The sequence below is a fragment of the Chiloscyllium plagiosum genome, unplaced genomic scaffold (assembly GCF_037043375.1).
Source record: "Chiloscyllium plagiosum isolate Xiang-an unplaced genomic scaffold, Cpla_swu_hap1 HiC_scaffold_31, whole genome shotgun sequence".
NCBI lineage: Eukaryota > Metazoa > Chordata > Chondrichthyes > Orectolobiformes > Hemiscylliidae > Chiloscyllium > Chiloscyllium plagiosum.
Window position 1 is genome coordinate 30449227 of NW_028270169.1, and position 19567 is coordinate 30468793.

The following is a 19567-nucleotide window of genomic DNA, read 5'->3' on the forward strand; positions in this document are numbered from 1 at the left end:
TAGCTGCAACCCCAACATTGAACCCAATGGGATACCACTCGTCACTAGCTGCCATTCCGAAAAAGAACCTTTCATCCCAACTCTCTACCTTCTGTCAGACAGCCAATCCTTAATCCATGCCAGTAGCTCACCTTGAACGCATGGGCCCTCACCTTACTCAGCAGCCTCCCATGAAACACCTTATCAAAGGCCTTTTGGAAGTCAAGATAGATAACATCCACTGGGTTTCCCTGGTCTAACCTACTAGAATTCCAACAGGTTTGTCAGGCACGACCTCCCCTTACTAAATCCATGCTGACTTGTTCTAATCCAACCCTGCACTTCCAAGAATTTAGAAATCTCATCCTTAATGATGCATTCTAGAATTTTACCTACAACCAAGGTTAGGCTACAACCAGTGCCTCCGCTATTTCTTCAGCCACCTCCCTCAGAATGCTAGGGTGTAGCCCATCTGGGCCAGGAGATTTATCAATTTTTAGATCTTTTAGCTTTTCTAGCACTTTCTCTTTTGTAATGGTTACCATACTCAACTCTACCCCTTGACTCTCCTTAATTATTGGGATATTACTCATGTCTTCCACTATGAAGACTGACACAAAGTATTCATTAAGTTCTTCAGCTATTTCCTTATCTCCCATCACTAGCCTTCTTGCATCAATTCGGAGCAGCCCAATTTCTACTTTTTCCCCTCATTTGTTTCTTATGTGTTGAAAGAAACTTTTATTATCATTTCTAATATTACTGGCTAGCTTACGTTCATATTTAATCCTCTCCTTCCTTATTTCTCTCTTTGTTATCCTCTGTTTTTGTAGTCTTCCCAATCTTCTGATTTCCCAGTGCTCTCAGCCACTTCATAGTCTCTCTCTTTTTCCATGACACATTTCCTGACTTACTTTGTCAGCCATGGCTGTCTAATCCCACCTACCCAGATAATCTTTCTTTTCTTTGGAATGAACCTCTGTACTGTGTCCTCAACTACACCCAGAATCTCCTGCCATTGTTGCTCTTCTGTCTTCCCCACTAGGCTCTGCTTCCAGTTGATTTTCATTAATTCCTCTCTCATGCCCCTGTAATTACCTCTATTAAGCTGAAGTCCCCCATGATCATTGTGACCTTGCCTTTCTGACATGCCCTATCTATTTCCTGGTACATCTTGCGTCCCTTGTCCTGACCACTGCTGGGAGGTCTGTACATAACTCCCATTATGGTTTTTTTGCCTTTGTGGTTCCTCAACTCCACCCACACAGACTCCACATCATCTGACCCTGTATCATTCAGTGCCATAGATTTAATTTCATTCTTAACTAACAAGGCAACCCCTCCCCCTCTGTCTACCTCCCTGTCTTTTTGATAAATTGTAAATCCTTGGATGTTTAACTGCCAGTCCTGAACCCCCTGCAACCACGTCTCTGTGATGCCTCCCATATCATAATCATTCACGATGATTTGTGCTGTTAATTCATTTACTTTGTTACGAATACTATGAGCATTCAGATAAAGCACCTTAAAGCTAATTTTCTTATCCTCATGATTTCCATCACCTCTAGTAATATGTCCTAAGTTATCCTTCCTTTTTGCTTCATTCCTAGTCTTCCTCAAAGTTAAAACCTGCACACATGCTAACCTGCTGCTTATCTTTCTTCTTGACTTCATACTCCCTATGGCTTTCCCTTTCCCAACCCCCCCCCGACTCACAAGTTTTAAAGTCCTTTTGACCAACGTATTTATCTTTTTCGCCAGAACACTGGTTCCAGATCGGTTCAGAAGCATGTTTGGGGTCCCATCATTACAAATTGCCCTGGTTCAAAAACTGATGCCAATGCCCCATGAAATGGAATCCCTCTTTCCCACACCAACCTCTTAGCCATGTGTTTACTTCCCTAATTTTCTTATCCCTATGCCAATTAGCATGTGGCTTTGGCAGTAATCCAGAAATTATGACCCTCAGGGACCTGTCCTTCAATTTCCTTCCCAGTGCTCGATACTCCCCAAACATGTCCTCTTTCCTAGCCTTGCCTATGTTGTTTGTGCCATTGTGGAGAACATCAACTGGATCCTCTCCCTCCCGCTCCAATATCTTTTCAAGCTGGTTGGAGATGTCCTGCACCCTGGCACCAGGCAGGCAACACACAATGCGGGATTCTCTATCCAGCTCACACAGGACACTATCGTTCCCCTAATTATAGAATCCCCTGCAACAACTACTTGTCTTTTTGCTTCTGTACCATGGTGCCGTGGTCAGCTGGCTTATCCTGAACACAGCCCTTTTCCTCATCCGTATAGGAAGCAAAAATCTCATACCTGTTGGACAAGGCCAAAGGCTAAGGCTCCTCCACTCCTAAACTCAGAATTCCCCCTAACTGCCGCACTTACAGTCACACCGTGTTGTTCATGATCACTAACTGAATTTGAATTACTTAATCTACCGGGTGTGACTGCCTCCTGAAACAAAGCGTCCAGGTAACTCTCCCCCTCCTGGATGTGCCACAGTGTTTGAAGCTCAGATTCCAGATCATCAACTCTGATCCGGAGTTCTTCCAGCAACTAACACCTGCTGCAGATGTGGTCACTGCCATTCACAATAGGATCAGCCAGCTCCCACATCATACAGCTACAGCACATCACCTGTCCAGCCATCTCTACTTATTTAATTAATTTATACAAATTTATGAGTTAAATAATTTCTAGTACTTCTCTGTCGTCTTATTCAATTAACCAACTAATAGAGATCAATCACATGATACACAAGAAATATCAATTGAAACGCCTTACCTTAGCAATGCATGAGAGTCTTTGTTTTGGTTAGAGGAGGAAGACGGGTGGGAGATACTACATGTGTAGTGTCTTGGGATTCAGCCGAGGTAAGTTTTTATCTTATAAAATGACCTTCCTGTCGGGCCACTGTGTTCTCACTGTCACTCCTCCCACTCCAACTGCCGCTGAAAAAATGAACCTGTCTCCACCACACTCCCAGGTAGTGCATTCTAGCTTGTAACCATCCATTATTGATTGCCATTTTTTTGCCAATGATCTTAAATTTATGACCTCTTGTTTTTGATCTTTCTGCCAAATGAAAACAATCTTCCCCCATACTCAGTCATGTTGAACCAGTGTTCTATTTAAGATTAAATTCATTGCTAGGAAGGAGTTGACCTGAGAATCCTCCAAATTGACTCTGAACCTGTAATGGAAAATTAACAAATTTAACATTTACTGTGAAATCTGAAAGAAAATGCCTTTCTAAATTTAACACTGTGCTGAGCTTTGTAAACAATACTTTGTTGAGCTCTGCAGCCAGGAGACAGCTTGGCTTTGTTTGAATTCAGTTTGACCTTGTGACAGTCGAATTCAGCGAAAGCTGAAGACCAGTTATGTCCATGACCAGGGGATGAGAGAATAACAACTTGAGTTTTCCCAGTCTTTGCCCTGGAGAGCGTGATAAGAATGGTAGAAGAAGAGTTTCTGAATTATGCTCAGTACCCCTTACATGAGGCATCTGGCTGAATGTATTGGGTCAATTCTGCAGAATTTAAATAAAGCTCCTTTCTTTGCTCTTGCAAAGTTGAGTTGAGTCGATTTAATTTCCACGACAGAACCCCACGAAATTTCATGGCATCAGGTCAAACATGGGCAAAGAAATCTCATGGCATTCAGCAGAAGACACAGGCCATTTGGCCAAAGGAGTTCATTCTACCATCCTCAATTCTACTTTCTTCCATTTCCCTATAAAGTTTGATTGCTTTTACACTTGGAGATCTGTCTATCTCAACCTTGAATATGTTTAATGACCCAGCAATGACCGCTTCTGTGGTACAGATTGACAGATTCACCAACTCTGAGAGAAAAAAAGGCCTTCTCAACTCTATCTGAAGTGGGCGACCCTTAACCTGAGATTATGCCCTCTGACCCTAGACTGTTCAAAAAGGGAAAACAACCTTGCCAAATCTACCCTGTCAAGCTCCCTAAAATCTTTTATATTTCGATGAGGTCTCCTCTTATTCTTCTAAACTTCAATGAGCTACAAACCCACCCTACTCAACTTCTTATAAGGAGGGAATGCTACAAGGAGCACCATGCATACTTAAAAATGAGGAATCAACATGAAGCTACAATATATGGCTACTTCCGGGCAAAACATCAAGCCGTTTCACAGCCAACTGGATCAATTAGATCCAGTTATGAATGATAGCGGACAATTAAACAACTAGTAGGAGGCGGAAACTCCACACACATTTCCATCTGAACATCATTTCAAAAGACAAAGGTCATGCATTTGTTTCCATCTTCAGCCAGAAGTGCAAGGTTAATGATCCATCTTTACTTCCTTCTGAGGTCTCTAGCATTTCAGCTGCTGGTCTACAACTAACTCCAATTCATTCAATGTGATATGAAAAGGACATTGGATACAGTAAAGCTAATAGGCCCTGACAATATTCTGGCAATGGTACTGAAGACCTCGTCCAGGACTAGCTCTTCCATTTTGCCGCTACACAGGCAAAAAAAAAACCAACAATGGGAAATATGACCTTTGCATGCCCTGTACACAGAATAGGACAAATCCAACCCAGCCATTTATTGTCCTACCAGTCTAATCTATCTTCAGGAAGGTAGTAAAGGGGATCATCAGTAGTGCCATCAAGTGGCACTTGAAAAGGAATAACCTGCTTACTGATGAACAGTTTGGCCCTCCCCAGGGATACTCAACAAGATGCACTTCAACGGCTCACCAAGGCTCTTTCAACAGGACCTTCCAAACCTGTCAGCTAGTAAAACAAGGGTGCTGGTTGCATAAGAAGACCACCACCTGCAAGTTCTGCTCCAACTCTCACATTAAAATAATCTGAAATGGAACTACATTAGTCTTTTTTTCCCACTCTCACTGACTCAAAGCCCTAGAACTCCCTTATCCCTATCCCTTATCCGTCACCCCATTATCCTGCAGCAGTTCATTGCATCAAGTCATCACCATGTTCTCCAGGGCGGTTATTCATGGGCAATAATTGTTGAACCAACTAGAAATGCCCACATCCCATGAATGGATTTAAAAAAACCTTAGATGTTTATGCCACATGACCTGCCACCTTTAATGATTTATACACATGTACACCCAGGTACTTCTCTTCCTGCACACCCTTTAGAATTATACCCTTTGTTGTAAACAGAGAAGTGTCTCTTTTTTTTCTATTAAAATAAATCAGTTGGCACTTCTCTACATTACATTTTATTTGCCACTTATTGACCTATTCGACCAGTTGTCTAAATCCATTTGATGTTTTATGCAATCCTCCTTGGAGTTTGTAATTCTTTGAAGTTTAGTATCATCCACAAGTTTGGAATTTATGTTGAAACAAAATATGTTGAACAATAACATGAGCACAGCACCCTAAAGGTTTTTTAACATAATTTAGTGGATAGAGATGACTTTCTGATGAAATTACAAAAGCTAAACAATATGCAATTATGTGATACATAAAAAGTAAAGTCCAATTCGACAGAGTTAACATGATGTATGAAGAGGAAATCATGTTTGAGAAAGCAAATTGAGCTTTTGAGGGTATTACTAGCAGAACCAATAAGGAAAAGCTCACTGGTTTGTATTTAGATAGTCAGATGTTCTGTACAGGAGATTAATAAACAAAATTAAAGCACATGGCATCAGGGTAATGTACAAAGCAGTAATCATTTTGATTAACAGATAGAAAGCAGGGAGCAGTAATCTCAGACTGACAGGCTGTCGCCAATGAAATAATGCAAGGATCAGTACTGATCAGTACAGGGCCCTGCTTATTCACAATCTATATCAATGATTTGGCGGTGGGGCCAACTGAATATTTCCACATTTGCAGTTAATACAAGACTTTGTGGGAACGTAAGTTGTGAGAAGGTTGTAAAGAGACTTCAAAAGAATTTCAGCTGAGTGAGTGAGCAAGAGCGAGACAGTGAAATATAATTTAGGTATGTGAGGTTGCCCAATTTGATAAGAGTATTTCTTTAAATGCCTATATTCACCAAATTTAGAAAGAATGAAATCCAATCTCAGAGAATTCTTAAAGGGATAGACAAAGTAGATGCAGAAAGGATGTTACCCTAGCTGTGGGGTCTAGAGCCAAGGACACAATCACAGAATGAAAGGCAAGCCATTTAGAACTGAGAGGAGCAGGGCTTTCTTCACTCAGAGGGTGGATTATCTTTGCAATTCTTTACTCTAGAGTAATGTGGAGGTTCAGGCATTAAGTTCAAGACTGAGATTGATAGATTTATGGTCACTAAAAACAAGGTATATGGAGATACTGCAGAAATAGGAGTTGACTTCGATGATCAGCCGTGATTTAGAATACCAAGGTAAGTTTGAGGGGCTAGATGGATTACCCCTACCCTTGCATTTCATTTCTATAGAAATTATAATGAACTGGATTTTCTTCTTTGAAATGGGCAAACAGAGTCAGGAAATTTCAAGAGAGTGCCTGCACGGGTAGGAGTTTGGAGCAGAATGTAAACAAGAGTTGGGCCTAGTGCCTTTGGAAAGAATTAGGAGGCTGCCACAGGAGCTGCAGAGTACCTAAACTAACTGTTTAAATGGCTAACCTTAGTGCTCTGGATTTTCATATTAGTTTTAATAAAACAGTAATATCCTCTAACCTTCACTCCTCAGACCCCCTCAGACTTCTTTGAATCCTCATGCCCCATTCATGCCACATTGTGCTGACTACCATCTTGGCTTCATAGCTTCCATGCCAAGCTATGACCGTTTCATGGATGAGGAAGTGTGTCCAGCAGGCTAAGATAAAATTTGAGGTGAATTTGAGGTCGGGCTGGAAGGTGTTGGTAAAGTGGATGAATTGTTCAACATCCGTGTGGGAGCACGAGGCAGCGCTGATACAGTCATCAATGTAGCGGAGTAAAGGTGGGGGGGTGTTGCCTCAAATACACCTGGACCGTCTCAGACTCCTCTCTCCCCTTCCTAGACCTTTCCATTTCTATCTCGGGCGACCGAATCAACACGGACATTTACTATAAACCGAACGACTCCCACAGCTACCTAGACTACACCTCCTCCCACCCTGCCCCTGTAAAAATGTCATCCCATAATCCCAATTCCTTCGTCTCCGCCGCATCTGCTCCCAGGAGGACCAGTTCCAAAACCGTACAACCCAGATGGCCTCCTTCTTTAAAGACCGCAATTTCCCCCCAGACGTGGTCGACGATGCCCTCCACCGCATCTCCTCCACTTCCCGCTCCTCCGCCCTTGAGCCCTGCCCCTCCAACCGCCACCAGGACAGAACCCCACTGGTCCTCACCTACCACCCCACCAACCTCCATGTACAGCGTATCATCCGCCGTCATTTCCGCTACCTCCAAACGGACCCCACCACCAGGGATATATTTCCCTCCCCTCCCCTATCAGTATTCCGAAAAGACCACTCCCTCCGTGACTCCCTCGTCAGGTCCACACCCCCCACCAACCCAACCTCCACTCCCGGCACCTTCCCCTGCAACCGCAAGAAATGCAAAACTTGCGCCCATACCTCCCCCCTTACTTCCCTCCAAGACCCCAAGGGATACTTCCATATCCGCCACAAATTCACCTGCACCTCCACACACATCATCTATTGCATCCGCTGCACCCGATGTGACCTCTATATTGGGGAGACAGGCCGCCTACTTGCGGAAAGTTTCAGAGAACTCCTCTGGGACACCCGGACCAACCAACCCAACCACCCCGTGGCTCAACACTTCAACTCCCCCTCCCACTCCACCAAGGACATGCAGGTCCTTGGACTCCTCCATCGCCAGTCCATAGCAACACGGCGGTTGGAGGAAGAGTGCCTCATCCTAGGAACCCTCCAACCACAAGGGATGAACTCAGATTTCTCCAGTTTCCTCATTTCCCCTCCCCCCACCTTGTCTCAGTCAAATCCCTCGAACTCAGCACCGCCTTCATAACCTGCAATCTTCTTCCTGACCTCTCCGCCCCCACCCCACTCCGGCCTATCACCCTCACCTTGACCTCCTTCCACCTATCGCATTTCCAACGCCCCTCCCCCAAGGCTCTCCTCCCTACCTTTTATCTTAGCCTGCTGGACACACTTTCCTCATTCCTGAAGAAGGCCGTATACCTGAAACGTCGATTCTCTTGTTCCTTGGATGCTGCCTGACCTGCTGCGCTTTTCCTGCAACACAGTTTCAGCTCTGATTTCCAGCATCTGCTGTCCTCACTTTCTCCTCTATGACCATTTCATGCCATTCAGCTAGTATACACACTGTATAGAACAATAATCCTGATAGTGACTGTAAGATATAGGTTTTTTTAAGTCATTAATTCATAAAAATTATTTTTAACAATAGGTAATAAAATGTCAATCATCCAGACTAGTTAAGATATCAATAACAAAAACTATAAGCACTTGTAATCTCTATCTTGTATGAACAAACATTGTACAAATGTTAGAACAAATCAGCCAATGAAGATTTTTCCCCTGTAGCCCAACTGTTTCAACAATCTAATGGATGAGTCACTCACAGCCAAACCTCATTTTGTAAAGACTTCTAATTTATATTAAAGTGCAGAGACACCAGTTTATATGTAAATATGGTCCTGTTTAATAACACTCGATTTGAAAACAAGACCATAGAGAGATGTGTTTTCAAAAATCCTACTGATTCAATTATTTGACATTGTAATCAAATGTCACATTGTTGAACAGCTTTCACTATTGAATATCTTTAGCATTATTCTTTCATCGTATTCACTTCCTGTTTATCTTTCAGGGCAGAAAAACTCCAGCTGCTGAATCACAGACCACTAACTGCAGTGGAGATACAGTTGGTAAATTTAATTTATTTAATTCCATCAAAAGATAGAAAAAATGCAAAATTGTGAACAATTTTAGAAAAATACCTCTTTGGCTATGAAATAAGAAAGTGATGGTCCTCAGAAGTCCATAATGAAAACAGATCAACTAGGATAATAATGGTATTCATCTAAGTCATGTTCCTGCTTCAAAACAAGCCATGGACAGCTTCTGGAAGGATTTTTTTTAACAAATCAGGGTGAACATTTAGTTGCATCGGAAAATAAACAATACAAGTGAAAGAATAAGACACTGCTTTAAGGAACTGCTTTCCAGTTTCGGAAAAAAACACAACCTTGAGCTATTATTACTGATGGTTGTAATATGGGTTCAGTGAAGTTCTTTTACAACCGGACATTCTTACCCACTTGATGCCACTGCAGCACACCAACTTCTGTGAACAAGCAACCAAATTTATTAAACACAGTACAGTACAGGCTTTCTGGAGGAATCTTTAACAGACCCCTCGCAGAGCTTATGGGTTTGTGGCAAAAATCTCTCTCTCTGAACAAAGGAAACAGTTAAAGTTTATTAAAGCTTGTACAAGCAATGTGACCCCCCTCTGACCCCACCTCACAAGCATGCGAGTGTGAGTCACGGTGAGGCACTGAACGAAAGGAAACACATCCTCTTTATGCAGGTCAATGGCCATGCTTACAGATGCTCTGGCCACTCCCCCACAGTCACATGCCACTCAAGACAACCCCCTGTTACTCTCAGTCACATGCAACCCCAGGTACAATGCCAGGATGAGACCATCCTTGTAGATAATGCAAATGCTAGTGTCCTAACCCTGGGGAACTATTATGCAGATGATTTCCTGACTCAGTAATTCCAAGACAATACAGGTGCGATGTACCTCTGGCCATAAAGCATTTCTGAATGAAAGAGATTGAATTGATTGTTTAAGTTGACAATAGCAGGGGTGTAATGTCTAAATGAAGTGTAAATTACAATGGACAGTCATCTGCATTCTTTCATGGCTTTTGTCCCCACCCAAAGACAGTGCAGTTTAACCCTTTAACTTTACACTAACATCCAGAGAGATATTCCCATTTAATCTTTCAACATTACAGTTCAAACCACTTCTAGAATCCTGTTGCACTGTTTTCAGAAAATTAAAGTAGAAGCTATACAATTTTCTGACAATATATTTGTTTTTCAATATCAAAGTTAGTAAGCATGAGTCAGTTCAATGACCTTTTGGGGCCTGTCTTCCAATCCAAAACTTTAAAAAGATATACAGATTCAAATGTTGTGTTTTTCTGTTCAGTGTATTGAAAAGGATAACAAATATTACAACAGGATCTGGACCAGATAGGCCAGTGGGCTGAGAAGTGGCAGATGGAATTTAATTCAGATAAATGCGAGATGATGCATTTTGGGAAAGCGAATCTTAGCAGGATGTATATACTTAATGGTTAGATCCTAGGGAGTGTTGCTGAACAAAGAGATCTTGGAGTGCAGGTTCATAGCTCATAGAAAGTAGAGTCGCAGGTAGATAGGATAGTGAAGAAGGCGTTTGGTATGCTTTCCTTTCTTGGTCAGAGTATTGAGTACAGGAGTTGGGAGGTCATTTTGCGGCTGTATAGGACATTGGTTAGGCCACTGTTGGAATATTGCATGCAATTCTGGTCTCCTTCCTATCGGAAATACGTTGTGAAACTTGAAAGGGTTCAGAAAAGATTTACAAGGATGTTGGCAGGGTTGGAGGATTTGAGCTATAGGGAGAAGCTGAACAGTCTGGGGCTGTTTTCCCTGGAGCATCAGAGGCTGAGGGGTGAGGTTTACAAAATTATGAGGGGCATAGATAGGATAAATAGACAAAGTCTTTTCCCTGGGGTTGGGGAGTCCAGAACTAGAGGGCATAGGTTTAGGGTGAGAGGGGAAAAATATAAAAGAGACATAAGGGGCAACTTTTTCACGCAGATGGTGGTGCATGTATGGAATGAGCTGCCAGAGGAAGTGGTGGAGGCTGGTACAATTGCAACATTTAAGAGGCATTTGGATGGGTATATGAATAGGAAGGTTTTGGAGGGTATGGGCCGGGTGCTGGCAGGTGGGACTAGATTGGGTTGGGATATCTGGTCGGTGTGGACAGGTTGGACCAAAGGGTCTGTTTGCATGCTGTACATCTCTATGACACTAAATAGAGTTGATGAAAAGTTTTGGCATTGTCAGCTAAGTGTTTAATCATTAGCTTCTATAGGTCCTATATTAAAATAATATAAACTGTAAATATAGACTGGTCAGTCTGAGTGATTATAAAGATGAGACAGTTGGTTAATCATCTGAAGGAGTGAGACTTAGAATTCCTTCACTCATTTGTGAAATTGGGGCTTTTAGTTCTAAACTTAATTCAACAGGACTTGACAACAAATCAAAGATATGCAGAAACAATGACAACGACCAATTTTTCTGTAAGTCAGAGAAAAAAATTAATCTCTTCCAAACATTCTTAAGACTAAAGCAAGAATGTTTTCTTGACTTTTGTCTGGTTCATTGAATACAGCTTAGATTGCATTGCCTGCACTTTGATTGACTTACTCTGAGACTACAGTACCTTTGAGGAGAAAGTGAGGACTGCAGATGCTGGAGATCAGAGCTGAAAATGTGTTGCTGGAAAAGCGCAGCAGGTCAGGCAGCATCCAAGGAACAGGAGAATTGACGTTTCGGGCATAAGCCCTTCTTCAGGAAGGGCTTATGCCCGAAACGTCGATTCTCCTGTTCCTTGGATGCTGCCTGACCTGCTGCGCTTTTCCAGCAACACATTTCCAGCACTACAGTACTTTGTATTTCTTCCGTTCACACTATCTTTATTCAGCCTTTCTGAGAGCCTTGCATGTTTTCATTTTTTAGCTCCAGTGAGAGTTTGTATTTAAAACTTTACAGTGTCAGCAGCTTTAGCTTTCAAGCACTTGCTTTCCATGTTTTACGTTTAGATATCATTTTATTCTATTCATCATCAGTGTTTTCTTCTCTGGTTTGTGTCCACTTGCCAAGATCTACTTTTACAGCCATATCTCCTTTCTCAGCACCTGCTTTGAGTTCTAATACATTCCACACTGATCTCAGCTTTTTCTTTCAGAAATACTGATCCATTTTGTGATGATCCATCCTCTTTTTTTTGTGCAATCATTTGCACTCAGCATGTGCTCTTAACTTCTTGTTTTAGCAGCATCAGTGCCAATCAAATCATTCAACAATTATTTTGGAAAATAATTTGTCAGTCAGTCTTTGGAATTTGTTTTATAAAGTTTTAAACCAAATAAATGTTTTAAAAAATCTTCATCATAACTCATCAAAATTGACTAAGTGTCTCTTAATAGTCTCATTGATGTTTGTACTTGAAGATCTGACATTCTCATAAACATCTCGGCTTCAGTGTGATACTTTTGCATTCCTTATGAATCAGTTGTGTCAAACTTGAGTATGTACAGTCTGCAGTTTCCACAGCGGCATTTAGTTGCCTCCAGTATTTCTCATAAGAAATGGGTAAATTAAAAAAAGGGTACAATATGCTGAAACAACTGCACTAGCTTTTGTTTACTTTCATATTGTAAAGATTCTATCTCTTTCTACATTTCTCATTAAATAGTATCTCTGTGGAAAATAATTTTAATTTGACATTTTTTAAAGTGATGTCAGTGCAGTTAACATCAAAGAATTTGTTGTTTTTTATTAAAATCATACAGACCTATTTTACATAAAAAAGCCCGTCAGCCTGTCACATCCACTACAGTCAAAAATAACCACTTAACTAAACTAATCCCATTTTCCACACTTGGCCAATAGCCTGGGATGTCTTAGCATTGCAAGTATACATACCTCTTAAACATTATGAGGGTTTCTGCCCCTACTCTTGCAGGCAATGAGTTCCACATTTCCACCACTTTCTCGATGAAATCAATTTTCCACATATTCCCACTAAACCTCTTACTTTGAATCTATGCCCACTGATGATGCCCCCTCCACCAAATGGAAAGGTTTCTTTCTGTATATAACTCTCATAATTTTACACATCTCAATCATGTAGCCCCTCAGTCACCTCTGCTCCAAAGAAAACAAAATTAGAGTGGTGCTGGAAAAGCACAGCAGGTCAGGCAGCATCCAAGCACCAGGAAAATCTTGACTTTCGCCCCGCCCAAAGAAAACAACCCCAGTACATAAATATCTCTCTTCATAAATAAAAACTTTCCAGCTCAGACAACATCCTGGTAATCTCCTCTGCATCCTCTCCAGTGCAATCACATCCCTCCTATAATGTGATTCCAGAACTGCACATAGTACTCTCGCTGTAGCCTAACCAAATTTGTCTATAATGCCAGATTAACACCCCCCCCCCCCAACTCTTTAAAATCTCTGTCTCGGTTATTAAAAGCAAATATCCATATGTCTTCTTCACCACTTTATCTACTTTTCTTGCTATCATAAGGAACCAGATGACGTGTACTGTTATGAAGTTGAAGGCATATACTGTAGCTTTAAGAGAGTGTGAATGCTGTTCTACACTGAGAGCTTATAAGACAAGTCTCAGAGTGTACTAGAAGATTGAAAATATGTAACATCTGGCTGTGAAATAGATACCTGAGTTGGTTGCTGTTTTGACACTTTAAATTTAACCAATCAGATTAAACTATGCCCCAGTATACTAAAACCCAATCGAGTTTGAATTTGTTATTTTGCCAATGTTGAACCAATGAGATGATCAGATGTTGGGGATATATAAAAGGCAGGCATTTTGAAAATCAGACAGAGCAACTGCCACAGAGAGAGAGAGAGACCCAAGACATTGAAACACTCTCTATCAGAGGTACCTTTTCATATGAAACATCATCACAGTGAAAAGAAAAAAGACGGCCCAGGGAGATCTTTAGCAGAAGAAGAAAGACACCGAAGACGACAGCCGCTGTATGGTTTTGAAACTAAGTTGATGTAATTTTAATAAGTGTTTTATTGGAACAGTGCATTGGAGGCTGATAGCAAGCAGTAGAGAAAGGGAGGAGGCTTAAGAGTTGTGAATAGTTGTTATTTAATGTTCACTTTTAGCGTTAAAGAATAAATTGATGTTATTTTCTTTAAATAGTGGAATTTTGGGAGTTAAAATATGTCAATTATATTTTAACAGATTATGAGGTGAGGTGAGCTTATCTGGGTGTTGAGTTTAATTAACAGAGGGGTTCACCACTGTGTCGTAACAATACCAAGATCCTTCTGATTCTTGGTTCTTCCCAACATTCCCTTGTCTTGTTGGTCCTGCCCAAGTGTATCACCTCACTTAGCTGGATAGAATTCCATTTGCTGCTGATCAGCCCATCCACATCCTTGGTAGTCTAAAGTTATCCTCCTCAGGGCGGCACAGTGACTCAGTGGTTAGCACTGCTGCCTCACGGCGCCAAGGACCCACGTTCAATTACAGCCTCAGGTGACTATGTGGAGTTTGCACATTCTCCCCGTGTCTGCATGAGTTTCCTCCAGGTGCTCCAGTTTCTCCTCTCAGTCCAAAGATATGCAGGTCAGGTGAATTGGTCGTGCTAAATTGCGGATAGTGATAGGTGCGTTAGTCAGGGGTAAATACAGGGTCTGGATGGGTTCGGAGGGTCGGTGTGGACTTGTTGGGTCGAAGGGCCTGTTTCTATACTGTGGGGAATCTAATCTAATCTAATCATCATTTACCACTCCACCAATTTTTATATCATCCTCAAACTTAATGATCAAGCCTCCAACATTAAAGTCTAAATTGTTTATATATACCTCAAGCAGAAAAGGCCCACCTGATCTTTAAGGAGTCTAGTGGAACTCAATTTCTAGTTACACAAATGCCCCCAATCATCAACCTCTGCTTCCTGCTACTCGGCCAATTCTGGATCCAGTTAACCAAATTTCCTTGGATCCCATGGGTTCTTACCTTGGCTCTCAGTTCGCCCTGCAGGACTTTATCAAAGCCTTGCTGAAGTCCAAGCAGATTACATTGAGTGTATTGCCCTCATCTATCTTCTTGGTTAGCGGTTCAAAAAATTCAATCAAGTTGGTCAGAGATGAGCTCCCTTAACAAAACCATGCTGACTGTTCTCGATTAATCTCTCCATCTTCAAGTGCAGATTAATTCTGACCCTCAGAATTGCTTTCAATAGTTTCCCCGCCACTGATGTTAGACTAACTTCCCTGTAATTTATCCCGGTTTATCCCTTGAATAATGGCTGCCTTCCAGTTCTCTGGTACCTCTCCTGTAATCAGGGAGGAATTGAAAATTATTGCCATTGCCAATTTCCCTGCTGTTTCTTCTCTTGCCTCACTCAACAGCCTGGAGATTTATCTACTTTTAAGTCTTACCAGATCACTTAGACCCTCCTCACTGTCTATACTAATTTCTTTAAGTATATCATAGTCCTTTTGCCAGATTTCCATATTCACATTGTCCTTCTCATGTGTGAACACTGAAACCAAGTCTTCATTTCGAACTGTACCTACATCCTCTGACTCCACATGCAAATTATCACTGTGGTCGTTAATTGGCCCTAATCTTTCCATGGTAATCTTTTATCCTGAATGTACTTGTAAAATGGATTAGAATTGTCCTTTATTTTACTTGCCATCATTCTTTCATGACCCCTTTTTGTTCTCCTGATTTTCTTAAGTTTACTCCTTGTACATTCTGTACTCCTCTAGGACCTCTGTTGTTATAAGCGTTCAGAATCTTTAAACAAAAATTTAATTTAGATAAACTTTAAATAAAAGCTGGATTTTCCTGGCAGCTAATGTCGGGACATTTTACTGCTGCTCTTTAAATGTGGAAATACTGTACAAAGACAAAGTTTGTTTTTCTGGTTTGAGCCTTAGACTCTCCTCCTGCCCCAATCCCCTATGGACTGTCTGGTCTAGAGAAGGTCCTAGCACGAATCCTACTGCTCTTCTGCTTGGCTGCCAAATAGGCAAATAAAACGAAAAGTGAGCAAGTGTTTATCCTGTTTCCACCTCCATTACATTTATTCCATAAACAAACACAGTGACAGGGAAGTTGCAGAAATTTTAGAAAATAAAGATGTGGGATACTGACATCAAAATTTTTCCCTATCCATTTTTTTTAATGACTGCATTACCTTATACTTTCTTGAATGAGGTAATGTTTCAATGAAAATTGCAGAAAGAGGAAATTCAGAAAATCACGTTAATCATTTCCACTCCTGGATTTTACAAGAGGATCTTGGAATCAAACACTTTTCTACGTGACCATATCCAGGAGTCTGTGATAGCTCAAAATCATTATAAAATATTATAACTGGCTTTGCTAACATTTCAGAAATACTTCAGTTACTGAAAATAAACTGTTTCTACATAGTTTAATTTTTTTAGATATTGAACTTTCAAATTAATGTATTTTGGGACTTCCTGTTGCCAGATAATGCTTGTAGAAACTCTTGACAATAAATTGATGTTTTGTTCACTCATTTTATGTGCAATGGATTAAAATTTAACAATTTTCATGAACAAATATAAAATTATCTGTTTTAATATTCCAGATGGTAGAAGAGAGTGAAGAAAGATTAACGGAAGAACAGATAGAAGAACTTCTACAGACAATCAACAGCATTTTGCCAGGGGACCCTGATGAGCAAGCTGTAACTCAGCAGGAGGAGGAGGTGGATATGGTTGCTGGAGAAAAAGGAAATCAATAGATAGAAAGTTAACAAAATCCAGCCAATACACTCCATTTCTGTTCAGGAAATGTTTTGATGATTGATCTACCTTGGCTTTGGTATTTAAACTCGATTGACTGTACTTGGATTCAACACAGTAATGGTAATTTCAGATACTGTACACATGTTTTCAATTATATTCCATACTGTACAGTGTGAGACATAAGCTATGACTGATGAGTGTTTATCTTAACCCAGAACTAATATTTTTACTTTTCAAATAGTGCAAAAACCACAATACTTAAACCTCCATAAACTATGAATTTGGTTTAAAACTGACTGAATTTGGTTTAAAACTGACTAAATTTGTACCTTGCACACTTATAGATAGTTTATGAAAAAAAAATTTCTCGACTAGCTTACATAGGGACATATGTGCAGAATTGAGATAGATATGATTGTGCATTTTATAAACATATTGATTCTATATTGGAAACTGTAACATTAAATAAACTGAAACAATACATCTGGTATGATAACAGATCTGAGTGCAGTTTTGGTCTCTTTATTTGAGGAAGCATGTTCTGGCTTTGGAGGGAATATAACAATTGTTTACCAGACTCATTCCTTGGATGGCAGGACTGCTCATGAAGAGAGATAGGATTGGTTAGGACGAAACCCTTGAGTTTAGAAGAATGAAGGGGGGAGTGGAATATCTCATATAAATCTAAAGAATTCTAACAGGATTAGACAGTACAAATGTAGAAAGGATGCCCAGGAGTCCAGAACCAGTGGTCACAATTTAATGATACAGTTAGGCTATTTAGGACTGAGAAGAAACATTTCCACCCCAGAGATTGGTGAGCCTATGGAATTCTCTGCCACAAAAATCAGTTGAGGCTAAAACATAGAACGTTTTCAAGAAAGAGATATTGTTCTTGGGATAAAGGGATCGAAGGCTCTGAGGAGAAAGCAGGAACAGGGTCAGAGGGCTGAATGGTCTATTCCTGCTTCTATTTTCTATGTAACAGCAACCTTGGAATGTAAATTTTCTACAAATTATGAAACAAAGTTTTTTCATTCTTGGGTGAATGACTTCATCATATAAATAATCTTAGATTTGTTGGCACTTAATTATAGTCCATCAAAATCTGTGATCCTTAAAGAAGATAAGAGCTCAATAACATCTGGTACTTCCTGCACAAATACACTTGAAAATGTATTTGTAAGATTATTGCTCTTTTCAACATTCAACCATGTTGACTGGACGTAACAGCTGCACATTTCGTTCAGGGCCTTACAGGATGTAAATAATCCCTTGCAAGCCTTCAATTTTGCTTTCTTTGACTTGAGAAAGGAGTAGAAAAGTTCCTGAACTAACCATTCATATTTGTATTAAGCTCTATTCATGGATAAGCAACCACTTATCCATGATGGAGAGAGAGATGCAGAAGACTGACCTCTAAACCGTTGTTATTTTTAATGTCCATAGAACATCATTGATGTATACTAGCCTGCAGACCAGAAATAATATATAGATGCAAAACTAATTGCAATTCTGCTTTTTTTGATTCTGTATTAATCTGGATGACAGATGCATCAGTCTACCATGTAATCAAAATTGTTCACTCTATGTCATTCCATAGGCAATATCATATTTGTGTATTAGTAGAATTAAGGGGATAATGTGGAATTATGTTAGTAACATTCACTTTCTCTTTGTGGAAAAATAGTGTGAAAATGAAGATTACACCGTGCTTAACTATACTTGGAACACTTCCATCATGAATATTGTACAAAATATTTAGATATTCAAGTAACTTTCTCATTGAGAATACAGAAATAAAGTGAAAGGATCATGCAGTCAAAGATAACCAAGTATCAAAGATTCTTAATTGAAACCGCTTTTAAAGGTTTATATTCCTATCAATAGAACTTCGTAAATATATTAGCCCAGGTTTTACTGTGCTCATGATGGTCTGCTAATATGTGCTGTTATTACACTTTATAACCCAAATTTTGGGGGTGCATATATGCGCACAATAGAGTTCAGAAATCCTGATGTAGTATGAATGTGGGCAAATTCACCACTTATGAAGGTTTTTTGTCAATGTTGTAGGTTGTGGTTTCCAGTGGAAAAAACCTTGAATCAGTTTACAGATTTTTTTTTAATTTGGCCCAGTGAGAAAATAGTACTTGGTTTTTCAACTTTCAAAATTGCTATGCAGGAATTTTGAATATTTTATTTCACTGATTTACTTCATAAGACTTTTAAAAAATAATTCTGCTAATCTATTTAAAAATTACAATATATCTTCTTGACATTTTTCCATTCAAATTTATATGAAACCATGTTTACATACAATTGCTAAGTAATGCTGTCGATTAGATTCTCTAAAATGGCTTCAATTATTGTACCGTGATCTCTACATGTTAAAGAACATTGCAGATCCAAGTTAAGGACCATACCATGTGGAAATCTTCTTGGCTTCCAAAGGACATTCCTGTCCCCACCATTGGATTACATAAGTGGACACTTTAGGTTATGTATAGTAATGAGGGTCATCTGCTGACCTCAATTGCCGAGCCAAAGCCTGGATTTTGCAGGAATATTGTAAGCCAACTCTGTGTTTGTCATCATTACTCATCAGAAGTAGTAACTTAAGACATTCGTAATGCACAGAAAAAAGTGAAAATCCAGTTGTTTTCAGTGATACTGTGCTTCTCCAGAGGATACATCGTTAAGGTCCTTCTAGATTGCAATCTCTCAACAATTAATTCATCCACAGACACTTACACTTTTACACTTGATCTTGCTATAACACCCCCTGAAAAGCTTGCACCTTATAGAATAATTACAACTAGGTGTAATAAAGTAATAAATTCACAATTACTACAAAACATCCTCATTGATTCTAAAAAGCTAATTGTACATGTGAAATGTCAGATTTCTCTATTATAAAATTCCACATTTTTAATTAACTTTAATTTAGATCTATCATTATTTAGTTCACTATTGAACATTGAAATAAAAAGAGAATTACTGTTATAAACTTCCACACTTGCTATCTGTGAGAA

General features: G+C 39.9%; 1 protein-coding gene across 1 annotated transcript in view; it reads left to right on the forward strand.

The window, feature by feature from the left end:
- crcp (calcitonin gene-related peptide-receptor component protein) overlaps positions 1-17032 on the forward strand; it is a 100153-nt gene extending 83121 nt beyond the window's left edge. The window contains exons 5-6 of the mRNA XM_043718530.2: positions 8770-8827; positions 16373-17032. Of these exons, the coding sequence (XP_043574465.1) occupies positions 8770-8827; positions 16373-16528 (214 nt within the window). The 3' untranslated portion in view covers positions 16529-17032. The remainder of the gene's footprint in view (positions 1-8769; positions 8828-16372) is intronic.
- Positions 17033-19567: the final 2535 nt, after the last annotated feature.